General features: G+C 38.9%; 1 protein-coding gene across 3 annotated transcripts in view; it reads left to right on the plus strand.

Moving 5' to 3' along the window:
* VPS13D (vacuolar protein sorting 13 homolog D) overlaps positions 1–23,390 on the plus strand; it is a 1,255,097-nt gene that overhangs the window by 1,211,794 nt on the left and 19,913 nt on the right. For all 3 annotated transcript variants that reach the window (XM_053690423.1, XM_053690422.1, XM_053690424.1), the window contains one exon: positions 11,546–11,677. In XM_053690423.1, coding sequence (XP_053546398.1) covers positions 11,546–11,677 — 132 coding nt within the window. The remainder of the gene's footprint in view (positions 1–11,545; positions 11,678–23,390) is intronic.

A 23,390-nucleotide genomic window follows, 5' to 3' on the forward strand; every position in this document is an offset into this window, starting at 1 on the left:
TTTGCAACCTTATTTATTAAATTTTAATGGCCTACAGTGGGGATTCAATGTGACCATCATATAAAAACTCAAAAACAGGGGTTAAAGTAACAGTGATCCTTAAGTAAAAACAAATCTTTTAAATCAAAGTAATCCTAAAAAGAAACAGATTGTGTAAAAAAAAAATGGAACAAAATAAAACAGCAAACATTCGGCTAGATTACGAGTTTTGCGTTATGGCTCATAAAGTTGCTTTTTCACTACCGCTGCTATTACGAGTCTTGCAGGTATAGCTGTACCGCAAACTTTTTTGGCCGTAACGGAACGTAACTACTGAACCTGTCAAAAAGTCCTTTTTCAATGGGATTTCCATAGCGTTGGTATTACGAGTTTTGCCTGGGAGGCCAAAAAGTGAGCAGTACAGCCTATACCGACAAGATTCGTACCGCCTTCTAAAGTCGGTAGTTATGGGTTTTGCGCTACAAAGCTGTAGCACAAAACTCATTACTAAAGTGCTAAAAAGTACACTAACACCCATAAACTACCTATTAACCCCTAAACCGAGGCCCTCCCGCATCGCAAACACTATAATAAAAATATTAACCACTAATCTGCCGCTCCGGACATTGCCCCACTATAATAAACATATTAACCCCTAAACCGCCACACTCTCGCATCGCAAACACTAGTTAAATATTATTAACCCCTAATCTGCCGCCCCAATGTCACCGCCGCCTCTATACTAAAGCTATTAACCCCTAACCCTAAGTCTAACCCTAACACCCCTAATATAATTAAAATAAATCTAAATAAAAATTACTATCATTAACTAAATAATTCCTATTTAAATCTAAATACCTGTAAAATAAACCCTAAGCTAGCTACAATATAACTAATAGTTACATTGTAGCTATTTTAGGTTTTATTTTTATTTCACAGCTAAGTTTGTATTTATTTTAACTAGGTAGACTAGTTAGTAAATAGTTAATAACCTGCCTCACACTAACACCTAACATTTCACTAAAATTAAATTACATTAATTAAATACAATTAACTAAATTACAAAAAAATAAACACTAAATTACACAAAATAAAAAAGAAATTATCAAATATTTAAACTAATTACACCTAATCTAATAGCCCTATCAAAATTAAAAAGCCCCCCAAAATACTGCCAATAGCCCTTAATAGGGCCTTTCTTTCATGTAATTAGCAAGAGTCCATGAGCTAGTGACGTATGGGATATACATTCCTACCAGGAGGGGCAAAGTTTCCCAAACCTCAAAATGCCTATAAATACACCCCTCACCACACCCACAAATCAGTTTTACAAACTGGTGAAGTAAGTTTGTGCTAGATTCTACGTTGATATGCGCTCCGCAGCAGGTTGGAGCCTGGTTTTCCTCTCAGCGTGCAGCGAATGTCAGAGGGATGTGAGGAGAGTATTGCCTATTTGAATTCAATGATCTCCTTCTATGGGGTCTATTTCATAGGTTCTCTGTTATCGGTCGTAGAGATTCATCTCTTACCTCCCTTTTCAGATCGACGATATACTCTTATATACCATTACCTCTACTGATTCTCGTTTCAGTACTGGTTTGGCTTTCTACTACATGTAGATGAGTGTCCTGGGGTAAGTAAATCTTATTTTTGTGACACTCTATGCTATGGTTGGGCGCTTTTATATAAAGTTCTAAATATTTGTGTTTAAACATTTATTTGCCTTGATTCAGGATGTTCAATATTCCTTATTTCAGACAGTCAGTTTCATTATTTGGGATAATGCATTTGAATAATCAATTTTTTTCTTACCTTAAAATTTGACTTTTTTCTCTGTGGGCTGTTAGGCTCGCGGGGGCTGAAAATGCTTCATTTTATTGCGTCATTCTTGGCGCGGACTTTTTTGGCGCAAAAAATTTTCAACGTTATTTCCGGCGTCGTACTTGTCTCCGGAAGTTGCGTCATTTTTGACGTTTTAGCGCCAAAAGTGTCAGCGTTACTGGATGTGGCGTCATTTTTGGCGCTAAAAGCATTTAGGCGCCAAATAATGTGGGCGTCTTTTTTGGCGCTAAAAAATATGGGCGTCATTATTGTCTCCACATTATTTAAGTCTCATTGTTTATTGCTTCTGGTTGCTAGAAGCTTGTTCATTGGCATTTTTTTTCCCATTCCTGAAACTGTCATTTAAGGAATTTGATCAATTTTGCTTTATATGTTGTTTTTTCTATTACATATTGCAAGATGTCTCAGATTGACCCTGGATCAAAAGCTACTTCTGGAAAAACGCTTAACTGAGTTCAGTTCTACCAAAGCTAAGTTCATTTATTTTAAATGTTATAAATGTTTATCTTTAGCTATGGTTTGTAATAAGTTATTATGATATACTTTTACATGCAGAATCCATTAGTATTTATGCTTTATTGCCATTCTTACATCTTACGTACAAGAAATATTTAAAAGATTTATAAGAAATATTTTTCTGATTCTATTTTAAAGGCTTTGTCTGACTTCGTGCCTTCTAATAAAAATTTTAGGTCTCTTTCACTTCTTTTTTAATTATTGAAGTTTCAAATGACCAACAACATACTAATTTATCCTTCTCTGATGATTTTTTTTCTCTTTCAGAATTTTCTTCATCAGATATTGACACTAACAAATCTACTTTTTTATTATTTCTTTATTAAAGTACATTTGTTCTTTGTTGAAAAGGTGTTGATTATTTTGGATATTAAGGTAACTAGTTCTTTAAGACTAGCTGACACTATTTCTGCTTATTTATTCTTCTGTGTTTTCAGAAGTTTTCTTTCCAATTCCTCATACTAGGGAATGGAATAGGCTGAGAATTTTCTTTTATTCCTTCTTCTAAGGTTTTAAACTATATTCTTTGCCAGCAGTTAAATTCAATTTGGAGGGTTCTCCAATGTATTGGGGCTATCTCTACTCCTACTAATTATGCTATTGTTTCTATAGCAAAATAGTATTTATTTTCCTTTAGATGGTTGTATCTTATTTATGGAAAATTATTTAGTTTCAGGTACTTTTCTTGGTCCTGTGATTATTTGGATGTTGCAATTGCTTCATTTTTGTTCTGTTTACTTTAAGATCAAGTATCAGATTATGATTTATTTTAGCATTCTTAAGGGACAACATTTACTAGACTAGGTGCTGTTGCATTTGTCTTGTTGTTTTGCATTTATTGATTATGCAAGTCCACTGTATTGACTGTTCCTTTAACTGGTCTATCATGCTAATATTTTCATTTGTGTCTTCATTTTATTGAATATTTTCGCAAATGAGGGTTAATCTATGTCTTTAGCTATTTTAGCTAGAAGAATTTTGTGATTTAAAAAAAAAAATAAAAAAAAAATCCATATTTCTTTTGTTCTAAGATAATCAATTATTTGTTTTATAATTGGATTCAATTCTTAACTGTTACTCTGGGCTTCAAGATTGAGTTCTAAGACTAAAACTTTAAGCTTATACTAGTTTGGTTGTTCTTATTAAGGAACGAATTCCTGAGTTCTTTCCCAAGTAACATGTTTATAATTGGGGTTCGAAATCAGCTCCCTAATATTGCGATGTACGTGCCGTATTCCAGCTTGGCTGGTAAAGGGCAGGTTAAGACTTCTTTGAAATTTATTTGGTTCTATTTTGTCCAAATGTCTTTGATTTTATTCCAGTAAGGCTAACACTTTCTTTTAGTGTGTTTCTGTCCTATATATTTTGGGTACTGTTGAAGCATGGCTGGGCACCCATGGGGTTCAAGCGCTGCTCAGACCTGGAATCTTCTGGGGTATTTCTTCCAGTTCCTTTTTTAGGAACCGGGTTTGGAGTTTTATTCAAACTATTTTGCCTTTTTATGGTCATTGATAGCATTATTTGTTTTCATTAGATACAATAAATGCATATTTTCATTTTTCTGTTTTCATTCAGATTATTTTCTGAGGATGCGGAATCTCATATGATTCACTTGCCCTTCAGGACATAGTTAGAGGATCTTTTTTTCGAAAGCTCTTGATTCCTCACACAAGGGTCACCTTTTTTAGGTTTCCAGATAGTTTGTGTCACTGTCTTTGTCTCTATCAGACAAGGAATTATTCTATTGGGTTCCGTCTGTCAGTACCTTTAGTCTCTATTATTTTCTTCAGTTGCTATATATGCATAGAAGTTTAGGTCTTATGGCCACAGCATTGGATTCAATTCCCTTTGCTCATTTTCACTAGAAAGAACCTTTCCAGTCTTTTATGAGTGTTGTTTCTTCTAGAACATGGTTGGAGGATCAATTTACCAAAAAGTTAGTTGATTCCTCAGACAAGGGTAACCTTTTTAGGTCTCCTGATAGATTCAGTGTCCTTGACTCTGTCTCTGACGGACAAGAGACGTCTGAAATTGGTTTCAGCTTGTCGAAACCTTCAGTCTCAATCTTTCCCTTTGGTAGCCTTATGCATGGAAATTCTAGGTCTTATGACTGCTGCATTGGACGCGGTCCCCTTTGCTCGTTTTCACATGCGACCTCTTCAGCTCTGTATGCTGAACCAATGGTGCAGGGATTGTACAAAGATATCTCAATTAATATCTTTAAAACCGATTGTACGATACTCTCTGACGTGGTGGACAGACCTTCGTCGTTTAGTTCAGGGGGCTTCTTTTGTTCTTCCAACCTGGACTGTGATTTCAACAGATGCAAGTCTGACAGGTTGGGGAGCTGTTTGGGGGTCTCTGACAGCACAAGGGGTTTGGGAATCTCAGGAGGTGAGATTACCAATCAATATTTTGGAACTCCGTGCAATTTTCAGAGCTCTTCAGTCATGGCCTCTCCTAAAGAGAGAGTCGTTCATTTGTTTTCAGACGGACAATGTCACAACTGTGGCATATGTCAATCATCAAGGAGGGACTTACAGTCCTCTGGCTATGAAAGAAGTATCTCGAATTCTGGTATGGGCGGAATCCAGCTCCTGTCTAATTTCTGCGGTTCATATCCCAGGTATAGACAATTGGGAAGCGGATTATCTTAGTCGCCAAACGGTACATCCGGGCGAATGGTCTCTTCACCCAGAGGTATTTCTTCAGATTATTCAAATGTGGGGACTTCCAGAAATAGATCTGGTGGCTTCTCATCTAAACAAGAAGCTTCCCAGGTATCTGTCCAGATCCAGGGATCCTCAGGCGGAGGCAGTGGATGCATTGTCACTTCCTTGGAAGTATCATCCTGCCTATTTCTTTCCGCCTCTAGTTCTTCTTCCAAGAGTAGTTTCCAAGATTCTAAAGGAGTGCTTGTTTGTTCTGCTGGTGGCTCCAGCATGGCCTCACAGGTTTTGGTATGCAGATCTTGTCCGGATGGCCACTTGCCAACCGTGGACTCTTCCGTTAAGACCAGACCTTCTTTCACAAGGTCCTTTTTTCCATCAGGATCTCAAATCCTTAAATTTGAAGGTATGGAGATTGAACGCTTGATTCTCAGTCATAGAGGTTTCTCTGACTCTCTGATTAATACTATGTTACAGGCTTGTAAATCTGTATCTAGGAAGATATATTATCGAGCCTGGAAGATTTACATTTCTTGGTGTTTTTCTCATCTTTTTTCTTGGCATTCTTTTAGAATTCCTAGAATTTTACAGTTTCTTCAGGATGGTTTGGATAAAGGTTTGTCTGCAAGTTCCTTGAAAGGACAAATCTCTGCTCTTTCTGTTCTTTTTCACAGAAAGATTGCTAATCTTCCTGATATTCATTGTTTTGTACAAGCTTTGGTTCGTATAAAACCTGTTATTAAGTCAATTTCTCCTCCTTGGAGTTTGAATTTGGTTCTGGGGGCTCTTCAAGCTCCTCCATTTGAACCTATGCATTCGCTGGACATTAAATTACTTTCTTGGAAAGTTTTGTTTCTTTTGGCCATCTCTTCTGCTAGAAGAGTTTCTGATTTATCTGCTCTTTCTTGTGAGTCTCCTTTTCTGATTTTTCATCAGGATAAGGCGGTGTTGCGAACTTCTTTTACATTTTTACCTAAGGTTGTGAATTCTAACAACATTAGTAGAGAAATTGTGGTTCCTTCATTGTGTCCTAATCCTAAGAATTCGAAGGAAAGATTGTTGCATTCTTTGGATGTAGTTAGAGCTTTGAAATATTATGTTGAAGCTACTAAAAATTTCCGAAAGACTTCTAGTCTATTTGTTATCTTTTCCGGTTCTAGGAAAGGTCAGAAGGCCTCTGCCATTTCTTTGGCGTCTTGGTTAAAGTCTTTGCTTCATCATGCTTATGTCGAGTCGGGTAAAACTCCGCCTCAAAGGATTACAGCTCATTCTACTAGGTCAGTTTCTACTTCCTGGGCATTTAGGAATGAAGCTTCGGTTGATCAGATTTGCAAAGCAGCAACTTGGTCTTCTTTGCATACTTTTACTAAATTCTATCATTTGTTGTGTTTTCTTCTTCTGAAGCAGTTTTTGGTAGAAAAGTACTTCAGGCAGCTGTTTCAGTTTGATTCTTCTGCTTATAATTTCAGTTTTTTTCATTATAAGATTTAAACTTTATTTTGGGTGTGGATTATTTTCAGCGGAATTGGCTGTCTTTATTTTATCCCTCCCTCTCTAGTGACTCTTGCGTGGAAGATCCACATCTTGGGTATTCATTATCCCATACGTCACTAGCTCATGGACTCTTGCTAATTACATGAAAGAAAACATAATTTATGTAAGAACTTACCTGATAAATTCATTTCTTTCATATTAGCAAGAGTCCATGAGGCCCACCCTTTTTTCTGGTGGTTATGATTTTTTTGTATAAAGCACAATTATTCCAATTCCTTATTTTGTATGCTTTCGCACTTTTGTCTTATCACCCCACTTCTTGGCTATGCGTTAAACTGATTTGTGGGTGTGGTGAGGGGTGTATTTATAGGCATTTTGAGGTTTGAGAAACTTTGCCCCTCCTGGTAGGAATGTATATCCCATACGTCACTAGCTCATGGACTCTTGCTAATATGAAAGAAATGAATTTATCAGGTAAGTTCTTACATAAATTATGTTTTTGCGGGGCATTGCCCCAAAGAAATCAGCTCTTTTACCTGTAAAAAAAAAATACAAACAACCCCCCAACAGTAAAACCCACCACCCACACAACCAAACTCCCCAAATAAAATCCTATATAAAAAACCTAAGCTCCCCATTGCCCTGAATAGGGAATTTGGATGGGCATTGCCCTTAAAAGGGCATTTAGCTCTTTTTCTGTGCCCAAACCCTAATCTAAAAAGAAAACCCACCCAATAAATCCTTAATAAAACCTAACACCCCCGAAGATACACTTACAGTTTTTGAAGACCGGACATTCCCTATTTAAATCATGAAAGTTTTTTTTGGACTTGACTGTCCCTTTAAGTTTAAACATAGACGCCTAGATTTAGAGTTCTGCGTTAGCTGTCAAAACCAGCGTTAGGGGGTCCTAACGCTGGTTTTGGCCTACTGCTGGTATTTAGTCTTGTAGGTAAGGGTCTAACGCTCACTTTCCAGCCGCGACTTTTCCATACCGCAGATCCCCTTACGTCAATTGCGTATCCTATCTTTTCAATGGGATCTTTCTAACGCCGGTATTTAAAGTCTTGGCTGAAGTGAGCGTTTGAACTCTAACGACAAGACTCCAGCCACAGAAAAAAGCCAGGAGTTAAGAGCTTTATGGGCTAACGCCGGTTCATAAAGCTCTTAACTACTGTGCTCTAAAGTACACTAACACCCATAAACTACCTATGTACCCCTAAACCGAGGCCCCCCCCACATCGCTGCCACTCTATTAAAAATTTTTAACCCCTAATCTGCCGACCACACACCGCCGCAACCTACATTATCCCTATGTACTCCTAATCTGCTGCCCCTAACATCACCGACACCTACATGATATTTATTAACCCCTAATCTGCCCCCACCAACGTCGCCGCTACCTACCTACACTTTTCAACCCCTAATCTGCCGACCGGACCTCGCTGCTACTATAATAAATGTATTAACCCCTAAACCGCCTCACTCCTGCCTCAAAAACCCTATAATAAATTTTATTAACCCCCTAATCTGCCCTCCCTAACATCGCTGACACCTAACTTCAAGTATTAACCCCTAATCTGCCGACCGGACCTCGCCGCTACTCTAATAAATGTCATGGGTTAGCCAAGTCTAACCCTAACACTAACACCCCCCTAAGTTAAATATAATTTAAATCTAACGAAATAAAATAAATCTTATTAAATACATTAATCCTATTTAAAACTAAATACTTAACTGTAAAATAAACCCTAATATAGCTACAATATAAATAATAATTACATTGTAGCTATTTTAGGATTTATATTTATTTTACAGGCAACTTTGTATTTATTTTAACTAGGTACAATAGCTATTAAATAGTTATTAACTATTTAATAGCTACCTATTTAAAATAATTACAAAATTACCTGTAAAATAAATCCTAACTTAAGTTACAATTAAACCTAACACTACACTATCAATAAATTAATTAAATAAACTACCTACAATTATCTACAATTAAATCAACTAAACTAAATTACAAAAAAAAAACACTAAATTACAAAAAATAAAAAAAGATTACATGAATTTTAAACTAATTACACCTACTCTAAGCCCCCTAAAAAAATAACAAATCCCCCCAAAATAAAAAAATGCCCTACCCTATTCTAAAATAAAAATGTAACAGCTCTTTTACCTTACCAGCCCTTAAAAGGGCCTTTTGCGGGGCATGCCCCCAAAGAAATCAGCTCTTTTGCATTTAAATAAACATACAATACCCCCCCCCCCAACATTACAACCCACCACCCACATACCCCTAATCTAACCCAAACCCCCCTTAAAAAAACCTAACACTAAGCCCCTGAAGATCTTCCTACCTTATCTTCACCACACCCGGGTATCACCGATCCGTCCAGAAGAAGCTCCGAAGTCTTCATCCTATCCGGCAAGAAAAGGTCCAGAAGAGGGTCCGAAGTCTTCATCCTATCCGGCAAGAAGAGGGCATCTGGACCGGTAGACATCTTCATCCAGGCGGCATCTTCTATCTTCTTCCATCCGGCGCGGAGCGGGACCATCTTGAAGCAGCCGACGCGGATCCATCCTCTTCTTCCGGCGACTCCCGACGAATGAAGGTTCCTTTAAGTGACGTCACCCAAGATGGCGTCCCTCGAATTCCGATTGGCTGATAGGATTCTATCAGCCAATCGGAATTAAGGTAGGAAAAATCTGATTGGCTGATTGAATCAGCCAATCAGATTCAAGTTCAATCCGATTGACTGATCCAATCAGATTGAGCTCGCATTCTATTGGCTGTTCCGATCAGCCAATAGAATGCGAGCTCAATCTGATTGGCTGATTGGATCAGCCAATCGGATTGAACTTGAATCTGATTGGCTTATTCAATCAGCCAATCAGATTTTTCCTACCTTAATTCCGATTGGCTGATAGAATCCTATCAGCCAATCGGAATTCGAGGGACGCCATCTTGGATGACGTCACTTAAAGGAACCTTCATTCGTCGGGAGTCGCCGGAAGAAGAGGATGGATCCACGTCGGCTGCTTCAAGATGGTCCCGCTCCGTGCCGGATGGAAGAAGATAGAAGATGCCGTCTGGATGAAGATGTCTACCGGTCCGGATGCCCTCTTCTTGCCGGATAGCATGAAGACTTCAGACCCTCTTCTGGACGGATAGGATGAAGACTTCGGAGCCTCTTCTGGACGGATCGGTGATACCCGGCGTGGTGAAGATAAGGTAGGAAGATCTTCAGGGGCTTAGTGTTAGGTTTTTTAAGGGGGGATAGGGTTAGATTAGGGGTATGTGAGTGGTGGGTTGTAATGTTGGGGGGGGTATTGTATGTTTATTTAAATGCAAAAGAGCTGTTTTCTTTGGGGCATGCCCCGTAAAAGGCCCTTTTAAGGGCTGGTAAGGTAAAAGAGCTGTTAAATTTTTATTTTAGAATAGGGTATGGCATTTTTTTATTTTGGGGGGCTTAGAGTAGGTGTAATTAGTTTAAAATTCATGTAATCTTTTTTTATTTTTTGTAATTTAGTGTTTGTTTTTTAATTTAGTTTAGTTGATTTAATTGTAGATAATTGTAGGTAGTTTATTTAATTAATTTATTGATAGTGTAGTGTTAGGTTTAATTGTAACTTAGGTTAGGATTTATTTTACAGGTAATTTTGTAATTATTTTAACTAGGTAGCTATTAAATAGTTAATAACTATTTAAAAGCTATTGTACCTAGTTAAAATAAATACAAAGTTGCCTGTAAAATAAAAATAAATCCTAAAATAGCTACAATATAATTATTATTTATATTGTAGCTATATTAGGGTTTATTTTACAGGTAAGTATTTAGTTTTTAAATAGGATTAATTTATTTAATAAGATTTATTTTATTTTGTTAGATTTAAATTATATTTAATTTAGGGGGGTGTTAGTGTTAGACTTAGCTTTAGGGGTTAATACATTTATTAGAGTAGCGGCGAGGTCCGGTCGGCAGATTAGGGGTTAATACTTGAAGTTAGGTGTCGGCGATGTTAGGGAGGGCATATTAGGGGTTAATAAAATTTATTATAGGGTTTTTGAGTTGGGAGTGAGGCGGATTACGGGTTAATACATTTATTATAGTAGCAGTGAGGTAGGTAGCGGCGACGTTGGGGGGGGGCAGATTAGGGTGTAATAAATATAATATAGGGGTCAGCGATGTTGGGGGCAGCAGATTAGTGGTACATAGGGATAATGTAGGTTGCGGCGGTGTACGGAGCGGCAGATTAGGGGTTACTAATAATATGCAGGGGTCAGCGATAGCGGGGGCGGCAGATTAGGGGTTAATAAGTGTAAGGTTAGGGGTGTTTAGACTCGGGGTACATGTTAGGGTGTTAGGTGCAGACTTAGGAAGTGTTTCCCCATAGGAAACAATGGGGCTGCGTTAGGAGCTGAACGCTGCTTTTTTTGCAGGTGTTAGGTTTTTTTTCAGCTCAAACTGCCCCATTGTTTTCTATGGGGAAATCGTGCACAAGCACGTTTTTGAAGCTGGCCGCGTCCGTAAGCAACGCTGGTATTGAGAGTTGAAGTGGCGGTAAATATGCCTGTACACTCCCTTTTTGGAGCCTAACGCAGCCCTTCTGAGAAATCTAAATACCAGCGTTGTTTAAAAGGTGCGGGGGGGGGGGGGGAAACACGCGTAGCTAACGCACCCCTTCTAACACAAAACTCTAAATCTAGGCGCAAGGAAATAAAAGAGCACATGGCAGGCTTCACAAGCCTAACCTTGACACATATCTATCTGCTGAAACCAAACAACATATACTTTATTAACACAACAGTTGCAAGCCACTGAATAACAATTGCAGCAAACAAATGTTTAATTTGATATGTTAATCTATTGAATACTGCAGAAAAATGTTGTAGTTACAAGGTGTTTACTGTTCCTTTAAGGAATCCATTTATAATGTCAAAAGTAGTTCCATATAACCGTGAGAATCATTGCGCAAATGAAAATTGCACAAGTAATTTGTAGTTTACTTTTTAACCTCAAACACATCTGTCTGTTTTATAGGATGCAAGTTCAAAGGGTCAGGAGGCCGCGCTGTTGTACAAGTCCCCAGGGACTGTTACCGAGATATTCAGATACTCAAGCAGAGGGACAGGAACAACTATTCAGACTGACAGACAACATCCAGGATGAATGGTAAATATCACACACATTTATTTTGTTTATTTTTTTACTCAATTGGGTTTTTATTAGATTTTTACAATACAAAGCTTTAGATAATATGGCACTATTATATGTTAAAAAAAAAAAGAACAAAATATTGAGCCAAATTTTGTGGATAAGGAACAAGGGTGAATAATCTGAATTAAAAATTCCATATAAAACGTCAAATAAAGTCCTTGCTTATTTATTTGTCCTTTGCCACATTTTGGTAAATTTTTTCTTACCAACTATAATTCATTACACAAAGCATTGTTGGTATCCAGAACTGTAAATTAATTGATCATAATAACAATAACATGAAACAAAATATGTATTGCGAGTTTTCTTTAAAATACTTAGATACTTCCAGGTTCCAAGAATGAGTGCAATAAATTAGCTATAATTAAAAATGGGAGCAAGGAGGTCAACCTGTATGTTCATTAGAACAGCGTTCTTTAAACTTTTTTCCCCAGGACCCAGTGCTATGGTACCACATAACTTTGCTACCCTATTTTTATGCTTGGTCTGAAAATTTCTGAAGTCATATACAAAAAGATAGCTCCAATTGTGTGTACTTTTATTCCTGATCGTAGTCAAACTTGCAAGTGTTGTAAAAGGTAATAACAGTCACATACAAAACACACACCACACACTCCTATATAAAACACACCACACTCTCTCATACAACACACACACACCACACTCTCTCATACAACACACACACACCACACACACACACACCACACACACACAAACTCATACAACACACACACACCACATACTCTCATACAACACACACACACACACCACACACAAACTCATGCAACACACACACACTCTCATACTCTTATACAACACATACACTACACACTCTTATACAACATACACACCCCACACATTCCTACAACACACACACACTCTCATACAACACACACACTCATACAACACACACACTCTTATACAAAACACATCACACTCTTATACAAAACACATCACATATACTCTCATACCACACACAAACTCATACAACACACACCACATACACTTTTATATAACACAAACAAACCACACAGTCTCATACAACCCACACACATACAACCGACACACACTCTCGTATAACACACACAAACCACACACTCTCATATAACACACACAATCTTCTACAACACACACACACACCACACACTCATATAACACACACACTCATTCATATAACCCACACAATCTACACCACACACACTCTCATATAACACACACACATACAATACACACACACAATCTCATATAACAAACGCATTCTCAAACAACACACACACCACACAAACTCTCATATAACACACACAAACCACACACTCTCATACAACACACAAACCACACACTCTCATACAACACATACACCACACACACTCATACAACACATACACACAATCTCCCATGACAAACAATCTCATATAACATACACACACAGTTGGTGTTGTGACCCAGTAATGGGTTCCAGCCCGTGGTTTGAAGAACCCTGATCTAGAGAAGTTTTGCAATCCATTCTAGTGAGAAAATCTTGAAAGATAAAAAAATTTTTAGTTTTTACGATGACTATTAAATGAAAAAAATGTTTATTGTATTGTTAAAGTGCATTAAAGGGACAGTCAAGTCCAAAAAAAGCTTTCATGATTCAGATAGGGCATGTAATTTTAAACAACTTTCCAATTTACCTTTATCACCAATTTTGCTTTGTTCTCTTGGTATTCTTAGTTGAAAGCTAAACCTAGGAGGTTCATTTGCTAATTTCTAAGCCCCTAAAGGCCGCCTCTTCTCTCATGGCATTTTGACAGTTTTCACCACTAGAGGGCATTAGTTCATGTGTTTCATATAGATAACATTGAGCTCATGCTCGTGAATTTACCATGGAGACAGCTCTGATTGGCTAAAATGCAAGTCTGTCAAAAGAACGGAAATAAGGGGGCAGTCTGCAGAGGCTTAGATGCAAGGTAATTACAGAGGTAAAACGTGTATAATTTTAACCGTGTTGGTTATGCAAAACTGGGGAATTGGTAATTAAGGGATTATCTATCTTTTAAAACAACAACAATTCTGGTGTTGACTGTCCCTTTAATAAACAAAGCAAATTAGGTAAATTAGTCCAGATTTTCAGTAATTTTAGGTCAGCTGTCAAAGGCAACTTGTTATTGTAATCATAAACCCCCAAAAATTAATTCACAACCAAAACACATGAGGTTTGAGTTCATAAAATATATTCAAAAACATCAAATGCTTTATTATATTAAAAATTCAACATGTAAATTTAAATAATAATGAGGTAGATTACAACTTTTATATTCATCTTTTCGGAATTGTTTTCTTATTCCAATAATCCATTTTCAGATTCAGATCTATTATAATCTGGGTGTTAAGAAGCATTTTCAACATCAGGTACTTAAATTTGGGTCACATTAAAACACATATTACAATACAACCTTTTGTCTCTCTTACTTGTTGTGACATAGTATTCAATTTTTACTGTTGTCAACTGCTTTGTGTCTTATCGAAGTATGTATTAATCCCCCAGAAGCATTTAAAGTGCCGCCCTCTCCAACATATACTTGATTGTTTCAGTTCTGTTTCTACTAGTGGGATTTAGCTCTGTTGCAGTTGAAGTGTTGCTTTGCACAGCTAGAGAAAGAACTTTGACCTTCCCAGTCATTCCTTCTCGGTAGTTACATCATGTAGTCCCCCCGATATGTTAGGCCTTTTCTCTGAGAGTTCCCCTAAGGATATACATACCTTATCAAGGGTCTCCACAGTTTGTGGCTATCCTGTTTCTGCTGGTCCTTGAAGAAGCTGGCAAGGAGACCTGTACAAATGTTAATCGCAGGATCCTTAGATTTCACAGGGTTTGCGAACTCGGTCTCCAGATTTACCTATAAAATTATGGCATACATCAAACACATTTTGGTATAATTGATAATATGTGTGGGAACAAACAGTGTTTTTTGTTTTTATCTTATTGTGGGGCCCCTTGTCTAACATTACAGAGGTTAAAGGGACAGTCAACACAATAATTTGTGTTGTTTAAAAAGAAAGATAATCCCTTTATTACCCATTCCCCATTTTTGCATAACCAACTTAGTTATATAATACACGTTTTACCTCTCTAATTATCTTGTATCTAAGCTTCTGCTGACTGCCCCTTTATTTCAGTTCTTTTGACAGACTTGCATTTTAGCCAATCAGTTCTCACTCCTAGGTCACTTCACGTGCATGAGCTCAATGTTATCTATATGAAACACATGAACTTATGCCCTCTAGTGGTCAAAATGCATTCAGATTAGAGGCAGTCTTCAAAGTCTAAGAAATTAGCATATGAACCTCATAGGTTTAGCTTTCAACTAAGAATTCCAAGAGAACAAAGCAAAATTGGTGATGAAAGTAAATTGAGAAGTTGTTTAAAATTGCATTCCCTAATTAAATCATGAAAGTTTTTTTTGTACTTGACTGTCCCTTTAAAGAGCCATAATAGTAAAAAAATTACATACACCGCTGTCCTGTGCGGAAAACTGCTGCTGATCCAATCAGCAGTGGTTTTGTGCTTGGACACAGCAGTGGTTTTGCATTTAGAATCAGAAGTGCCTGAGCTGTACTTTTACTGTGTGTTTAATCACTTTGCGGACGTTAAATACACAGTAATGCAGGGTTGCATAATGTTAATTTTAGTTTTAGTTATATTTTAGTCATCTGAATTCTTTTAGTTTTAGTCTAGTTTTAGTCGATTAAATCTCCAGTAGATTTTAGTCAACTAAAATGTAAGGGGTTTAGTTAAAGTGTAATGCATTATTTAATTGTCTATAATTTCCAAACTCATTATATACTCCAGGAGTAAACTTAACACCTGTTATTATTTATGGTATTAAGGTTTAACCCTTTAACACCGTTAGGACGTTGTATTTCGTCCGAATATTGCTGGACTTTAACGCTGAAGGACGAAATACAACGTCCTAACTGCTTGGCTTTCCTGAAGCCACTGGTGCTTCCCTGATGGGGTTGCGGTCTCTAAGGCGTGCCTAGCATCATAGGGGCGCCCCCTGACGCGATCCCATTATTGAAATCTCGTGATCACTTGCACGATCACAAGATTTAAATTTGTTTACATCGGAACAGTTGTTCCAATGTAGACAAGTTAACCCTGGCATGAAAGGGTTAAACATGCAATACAGACACAGATTTAGCCATTGTGATATACAACTTTATTAAATTTAAAAGTAACTAAAACCAAGTTTCATAAACAAACAGAAGTGCAACTTTAAAATATAAAAAAACAAACTGTAAACTGTATTGGCTGTAACGCCATTGCACATATTATCAAATACAAAAACTTTAACAGTTCTCTGTTAATAAATAAAACAGGTATCACGTAACTCAACACAACAAAAAGTTTTTGCAGCTAGCATAGGCACAGCATAACTTAAAGGGACAGTCAAGTCCAAAAAAACTTTCATGATTTAAATAGAGCATGCAATTTTAAACAACTTCCCAATTTACTTTTATCAACAATTTTGCTTTGTTCTCTTGGTATTCTTAGTTGAAAGCTAAACCTAGGAGGTTCATATGCTAATTTCTTAGACCTTGAAGACTGCCTCTAATCTGAATGCATTTTGACCACTAGAGGGGCATTAGTTCATGTGTTTCATATAGATAACATTGAGCTCATGCACGTGAAGTGACCTAGGAGTGAGCACTGATTGGCTAAAATGCAAGTCTGTCAAAAGAACTGAAATAAGGGGGCAGTCAGCAGAATCTTATATACAAGCCAATTACAGAGGTAAAACGTGTATTATTATAACTGTGTTGGTTATGCAAAACTGGGGAATGGGTAATAAAGGGATTATCTTTCTTTTTAAACATAAAAAATTCTGGTGTTGACTGTCCCTTTAAACCCATACTCTTATTTCTATAGGAAGAATCAATTGATTGTTCACAGATTCAAAAAAATTTCGGCAACAAAATTAACACTGCTCTAGAACTTCCAAAATCATTATGTATTAACCTGTTTTTATTTGTGTTATTAAGGTTTGAACATGCAATACAGATTTAACTGTTGTGGTATATAACGTGTCTTTATCTTAGAATTAAATAAAACCAAGTTTCGTAAATAAACAAGAAGATAGCCTTACTTTTTTTTTTTTTTAAAAGAGCAGTAATTAGATATGGGATTAATTATAACACCTTGCATAAAGTGTTCATTTTGACAGCAAATTTGGATTTAGTTTTAGTCATAGTCTTTTGACTAAAATGTTATTTTTATTTAGTTTTAGTCATAGTCGCTTGACTAAAATTTTAGTCTTATTTTAGTCATCAGAATTTCTTTAGTTTTATTCTCATTTTAGTGTAGTTTTAGTCAACGAAATTAACACTGGTTGATACTAGTTCTAACAAATGCTTTTATTGGCGCTCTATTTAGCATTCCCTTTTCCAATCTTCCTCTTTAACCTGATATAGTTCCTTGCACCATTCTTGAGGTGTTTGAGTTTGGAGAGGTTTGTTTCTTGACATCTCACAGGGATATAGGCTGAACCTAAGAGGGAGTGCATATTTGTGCACATCTCATCGCTCACTTTCTAATGCAGACAACATGCAAAGCTCTGCTGGCATAAAAAGTCATTATTCTCGGCACAAGAAATTCTTTTTTTTCCCCATGAAAACATTTAAATTGCCCTCCTTAAAGGGACAGTCTACACCAGAATTTGTATTGTTTTAAAAGATAGATAATCCATTTATTACCCATTCCCCAGTTTTGCATAACCAACAGTTAAATGAATACACTTTTTACCTCTGTGATTACCTTGTATCTAAGCCTCTGCAAACTGCCCCCTTATTTCCGTTCTTTTGACAGACTTGCTATTTAGCCAATCAGTGCTGGCTCATAGGAACTCGACGTGCGTGAGCACAGTGTTATCTATATGAAACAAATGAACTAACACCCTCTAGTGGTGAACAACTGTCAAAATGCCATGAGAAAGAGGCGGCCTTTAGGCGCTTAGAAATTAGCATATGAACCTTCTAGATTTAGCTTTTAACAACGTATACCAAGAGAACAAAGGAAAATTGGTGATAGAAGTAAATTGGAAAATTGTTGAAAATTGCATGCCCTATCTGAATAATGAAAGTTTATTTTCTTCATAAATGCAAAGAGTCCACATCTGCATTCATTACTTTTGGGAATTCAGAACCTGGCCACCAGGAGGAGGCAAAGACACCCAGCCAAAGGCTTAAATAACTCTCCCACTTCTCTCATCCCCCAGTCATTCTTTGTCTTTCGTCCCAGGAGGTTGGCAGAGAAGTGTCAGAAGTTTTGATAGTCTCTTATGGAGGGTAGTACTCTTCGGCATGGTACTGGAGTTTTAAGTAATCCTGTCAGCCTCTCAGTGAGAGCATGGACGAAAGTTAGTCCGGAGATGCAGGGAGAGTCTTTCTGCGTTGACGAGTTTCGCTGCCTGATTTCTTCTCTCAAGTCCATGGGAGAGGCAAGGCTACTATCTGTCACAGTTGAAGGGCCGTGTTCCTGTTCCACGGCGTAGATTCCGGTAAGATTGTTTCATTTTACTTTTGTTATGATTGTATGGTAATACAAATGTTTTCCCGAGAGGCTCTCACCTTGCAGGATTAACCATAATCAGGGTCTCAGTGAGGCTCCTTTCGTATCTTGGAATCAAGGGTTAATATCTCCTGAGGCGGGTTATTGAACAGGGTTTTTTTTTATCATGTTTGTTATGTGATTTGACCTGCGTATGTGTAGTGTTACTTATGGCTTGTGGAACATAACGGCCTTTGGAAGTGACGTGGCCTTTATGGTTGAGCGTGCTTTTTCTGGACTGCACGGTGTACCTGGTGACCTGGCGTGGTCACGTTTGTGGCTCTCCATTTCCGCATTCCTGACCGTGTGGAGACGGAGGAATTCTGGCCCGCCGGTGTCTGGTTCATAGGAGGTGGTGAGTGCCCCAGCCATTGTGGGTGTCAGGTGTCATTTATATTTTCTTATTTGGTCCGTTTTTTTTGTATTCAGTATCCCTGTTATGGAGGATTCTAATATTGTGGAGACAGACGTCTCTGCGTCAGATTCTGTTTCAGGTGAAGAATACAAATTAGCCCTGGTAATACATGCCCTCCAGTTATGTTCCGAATGCCATTTTAGAGTGCTCAATTCCTCGGGATCAGGGAATCAAGGGGCTGCTGAGCCGTCCGGTTCCCCGAGTGGCGAGTTCCCTACCACCAACTCTTACTACACATGCAGGTAACCCAGATTTTGCTTATCCTTCTCTGGAAGGTGGCTTGTTCCCTCCGGGGGTGATGGCACATTTTCGCATGACCATAATCATGGCTCTGGCGCATCTGCAACTACGATATTGTACGTTTACTGTTAGCCGGGGCTCCTTAGGCATGGGATGGCCTACTCAGCTCTCCGGGAGAACGACTGTCCCTGAGGCTTCAGGGGGTCAACCTTCAGGGCCGGGGTCGTCTTCTGCTCAGGCAAAGGTATGCTGTGCCTTCCGTTATAGACTGGCACGCCTTTGTGTCCTACTGAGGCACATTTTGGCGTTGTTGATGGATCCCATCCTTAATGGATACAGGGATTCTCAGTCTTCACCGGCTTAGGTATAGGAGGATGAAGTAATCTTCTTATAGCCTTGTTTATTGAGTATCCTTTGAAGTTCTGAGCTGGAAGAACAGGATCCTGGTCCTGCGGGTGTGTCTGTTCTTCTTCGGCGATAACCTTTTTTTTATTTTGAGCTCATGTTTCTGCTTTTTCTTCGGGAATGTTTTCTGGAATCGATGCTTATGATTTTTTTGATCGCTCAGTTTACTTCTACGGAAGTTTGTTTGGTGTGAGGACATGTTAGTCCTTTGTTTTGTCTGCTGTTTATCCCCCATCTCTGGGGGCGACTATCTGTGGCCGTGACAGTATCGGCCCCTTAGTTTCAGGTGGGTCCTGATTGGGTTCGGATCCTTCTGTTCTTCGCGGCCTGTTTCAGACAAGTGGCGCCTGTTCTGCCTGGCTGGTCCGGTTGGGGCACCGAGTGTTTCACATTATTATTGGTGTTATTCCTTGTTTGTAACAAGTTCAGCTAAGAATTTTGAGAGGACCTGAGGGTCCGTGAGGCATGGGGGATTGGTTCAGTCCTTTGTTAACCTTTCTAGCTGGTCGACTGGGACTCTCGGTAAAGTTCCACTGCTACACACTCTGTTGTTTCCGTTATTTTGTCGGGATTTTGAGTGTTTCCTTCCCGTGTGGGTTAAAAGTTTGGAGGACTAAGGGCCTCCTTGCCGCCAGTTTCTGGCGGTCTTGCCTTTTTAGGGGCTCCATGGAATTGTCCTTTTTCTGCACCTGTTCTTTTTGAGGGTCTTCCTTTGGGTCGGCTTTCTGGACTTTGTCCGTTCTTCTTGGCGGTTTGGCCGCCTTATGGGGGTAGCAAGGTAGCCTTGTGGTTGGAGAAATAGTCATCTGATGATTATACTCTCTTTAAGGAGGGCCATGTGGCTTTTCATACTGTAGGGCGTTTGTTGTTTTCCCTATCAGGGACTTGGGCTGTGTTGTCTCCTTCCCCAAGCTTTGTTTATGGTTTTTTTCTAACGAGGTTGGGATGCTTTGCATTCTTTTTCCTTGGGTGTGGTCCTCTAGTTACGTACTCTGAGGCAATATGGAGACTAGCCTTTGTTCTACTCACTCTTCAGGTGACTTGTCCTCGATGTTCTCCCTTGGTCTTTAGAGTCTTGGTGCCTCACTGTTGTGCCCTAGCTCCTTTTTGGAGTGTTGGACTTATGCAAGGGGTGTTCTCTTCCTTTTGGGTTGGAATCTACGAGTGAGTGTTGTCCCGTTCTCCGGGGTAGTCCGGTTATTCCCCTGTGAGGTCTGCTTCTGCAGATGGGGTAGTTGTGTTCCCTGGTGGTGTTATTTGTTTTAAACAATTCTGGGGCTTGAACCTTTTAATTTTTGCTTTGGATCTTTCTGGATGTCCGGAAACTTATTATCCTGTGACTGGTTTGGGGTGATCCAATTTTCCAGGGGTCATAGATTATTGCCTACAGACTGGCCAATTGAGTCTGCTAGCAGCTTGGCCAGGATCCTGGGCACTTTCGGATATGCTCTTTATGGCTTGCCTGGTCCTTTGAACGATTTGGGCTCCCCTTCAGGGGGAGTTCTTTCTGTGTTCATTAGTGTCGTCTGGATGATTTTCATTCGGCTTTTGTTTTCAACAGACTATGGCTCATATCTGGTCAATATGTGCGCTGTTCCTATATGTGCCTTTCCCTTTCAATGGGGTTGTTTGTCCTTCTTAAGGAGGGGGGTTCTCTCTGAAGGGTTGTTGTACTGTCTTGTGTGCAGGAGGTTGGAACAGGTGTTTTTATCCTGTTCTGTTTCATCTGTGGAAATTGCAATCTCCTTGTCGAGACTGTCAATTAGGCTGGGTCTTCATAGGGATCAACTGCATTTTGCTATGTTCATCTCCTAGGGGGTTTTGTTTGGGAGGACCCATTTGAAGGAGCTCTTTGGGCTCCCGAGTTCGGTTGGGGTGGCCGAGTTCTTCATTATGTCCTTCCCTGGAGGTTGGTGATTGGGGTCCTTTCTGTTCCCGTTTTTCAGACCTGACTGTCGCTTGGGCTGGTTCAGTGTAGAGCAAGATCTGAGATCTGTTGTATGTGCTCGGGTCATTTGAGGTTCGGTGAGCCTCTTTCAGGTTCTGTGATCCTCCATGTTGAGAAGGACTAGCGGCTTTTGGATAGCCTGTGATGTGCCAATGTTTAGTGGATGTTTCTGCAGTCTGACGGTTAGGGTTTGATTTCCCTTTTGAGCTGCTCTTACTTGCCCGCAAGTATTCTATTTCAAAGTCATCCTGGTATGACTGTGGCATGTGGTGTTGACTCAGGTGTTCGCTTATCTGGGGTTGCTGCACGTATTCGATCTACGAATATTTTGATATTATCTTGTAACTTGAGGACTCTGTCTTCAGTTGTCCTTTAAGGTGCGGTTGCACTGTTTTTAGGAGCAGTTTTCTCCTCGGTTTTAGATTCCCGGTCTTAACCTTGTAGTTTTCTGTAAGATCCAGGGTCTGGGTGTTGCCTGCCTTGTTCTCAAGATGGGTTCGGCTCTCTGTGAGCTTGGTTCGGTTTTCTGGGTTCCTTTTTTTATTTGGAACTTGTTGTACCCTATTTAGGGGTCTTTGGGAAACTTTGATTTTTTTCTTCCATGTCTTCTCCTTTTTGGGAGGTTTCGGTAGTTTATCCCTTTTCTCTAGTAAGGGGTGTGTGGTTGGGGACCAACTGCTGGGCGACGGTGTCTCTTGGAGGCGTGTTGGCTCAGTCGAGTCTATTTCTGCGGTCTCTAGCAAGACTTATGGACTATCTGTGGGTCAGTGTCCTTGGGGTTTTTCTTTTTTCAAAGTTTTCTCGGCTTCGGACGAAGCAGGTTTTTGTGGGTAGGGTTTTGCAGGCCTGGTGCCCTCAGAATGGGACGCCTCTTGTACCCTCCTGTTTTGCATTCAGTGTCCTCTATAGCTTGGGTATTGTTTTCCCAAAAGTAATGAATGCAGCTGTGGACTCTTTCCATTTATGAAGAAAAACATAAATTATGCTTACCTGATCATTTTCTTCAGATGGAAAGAGTCCACAGCTCCCCGCACATGTTTTTTTATGTGGGGCATGTATTATATTTATTCTTCTGGCACCTTTTCACCTTGATATTTCTTCTACTGTTCCTTGTTCCTTGGCAGAATGACTGGGGATGAGGGAAGTGGGAGTGGGATGAGTATTTAAGCCTTTGGCTGGGGTGTCTTTGCCTCCTCCTGGTGGCCAGGTTCTGAATTCCCAAAAGTAATGAATGCAGCTGTGGACTCTTTCCATCTGAAGAAAAGAAAATTATCAGGTAAGCATAATTTATGTTTTTGGACTAGACTGTCCCTTTAAGACACAACAAATAACATTATTTTAATGTTCCTATAAGTGTTATTATTCTCTACATTTATTTCATAGAAGTAAACTGTACAACCCTATTTAAACCTTCCATTTACAATTGAATTTTGACCTTTGTAGGTCCTCTATTTGTTGTTTCGGTTGTTAAACAATAAAATTTTACCCAGAACAGATCATGGCGCAGAGCACCACATGCAGCCACAAATACCCACTGCTGGACTAAAACTCCCTTTTAAAAAAATAAAAAAATTGTTTGATAATAAGTTGGTACTTCTCAACCGCTTAACACCGTTAGAACAATATGGAATTTCCTACTTTTTTGGCGCCCTGCACCTTCATCCTTTTATTTAATGAAAATCGGACTGGGGGGGGCATTGCCTAGCATCATAGTCAGTCCCCTATAATCCGATTGGAGCCTTGAAATCATGTGATCATATCGGCAATCGCATAATTTAGTTTTTTAAGCAACTGTTTGTTCCGATGTTAAACACTTGCATGAAGGGGTTAAAAAAATCTTCTGAAAAATATTAGCATAATTTACTGCATTGTGTTTTTTTCAAGAAGTTTTCCTGGCAAAGGGTACAGCATATTATAAAGCTACGTGAGTACCACAGACCTGTTACAGCTTAAACTGTAGTTTTCTTTTTGGTTACTTTACATTTCCACCATTAGAAACCTCCTTTTAAATGAAGCCTGAACATACAGAATAATGAAGATAATCAGATTCTACCATTTGTAGCTTTTAACA

This window comes from Bombina bombina, chromosome 8 (assembly GCF_027579735.1).
Source record: "Bombina bombina isolate aBomBom1 chromosome 8, aBomBom1.pri, whole genome shotgun sequence".
NCBI lineage: Eukaryota > Metazoa > Chordata > Amphibia > Anura > Bombinatoridae > Bombina > Bombina bombina.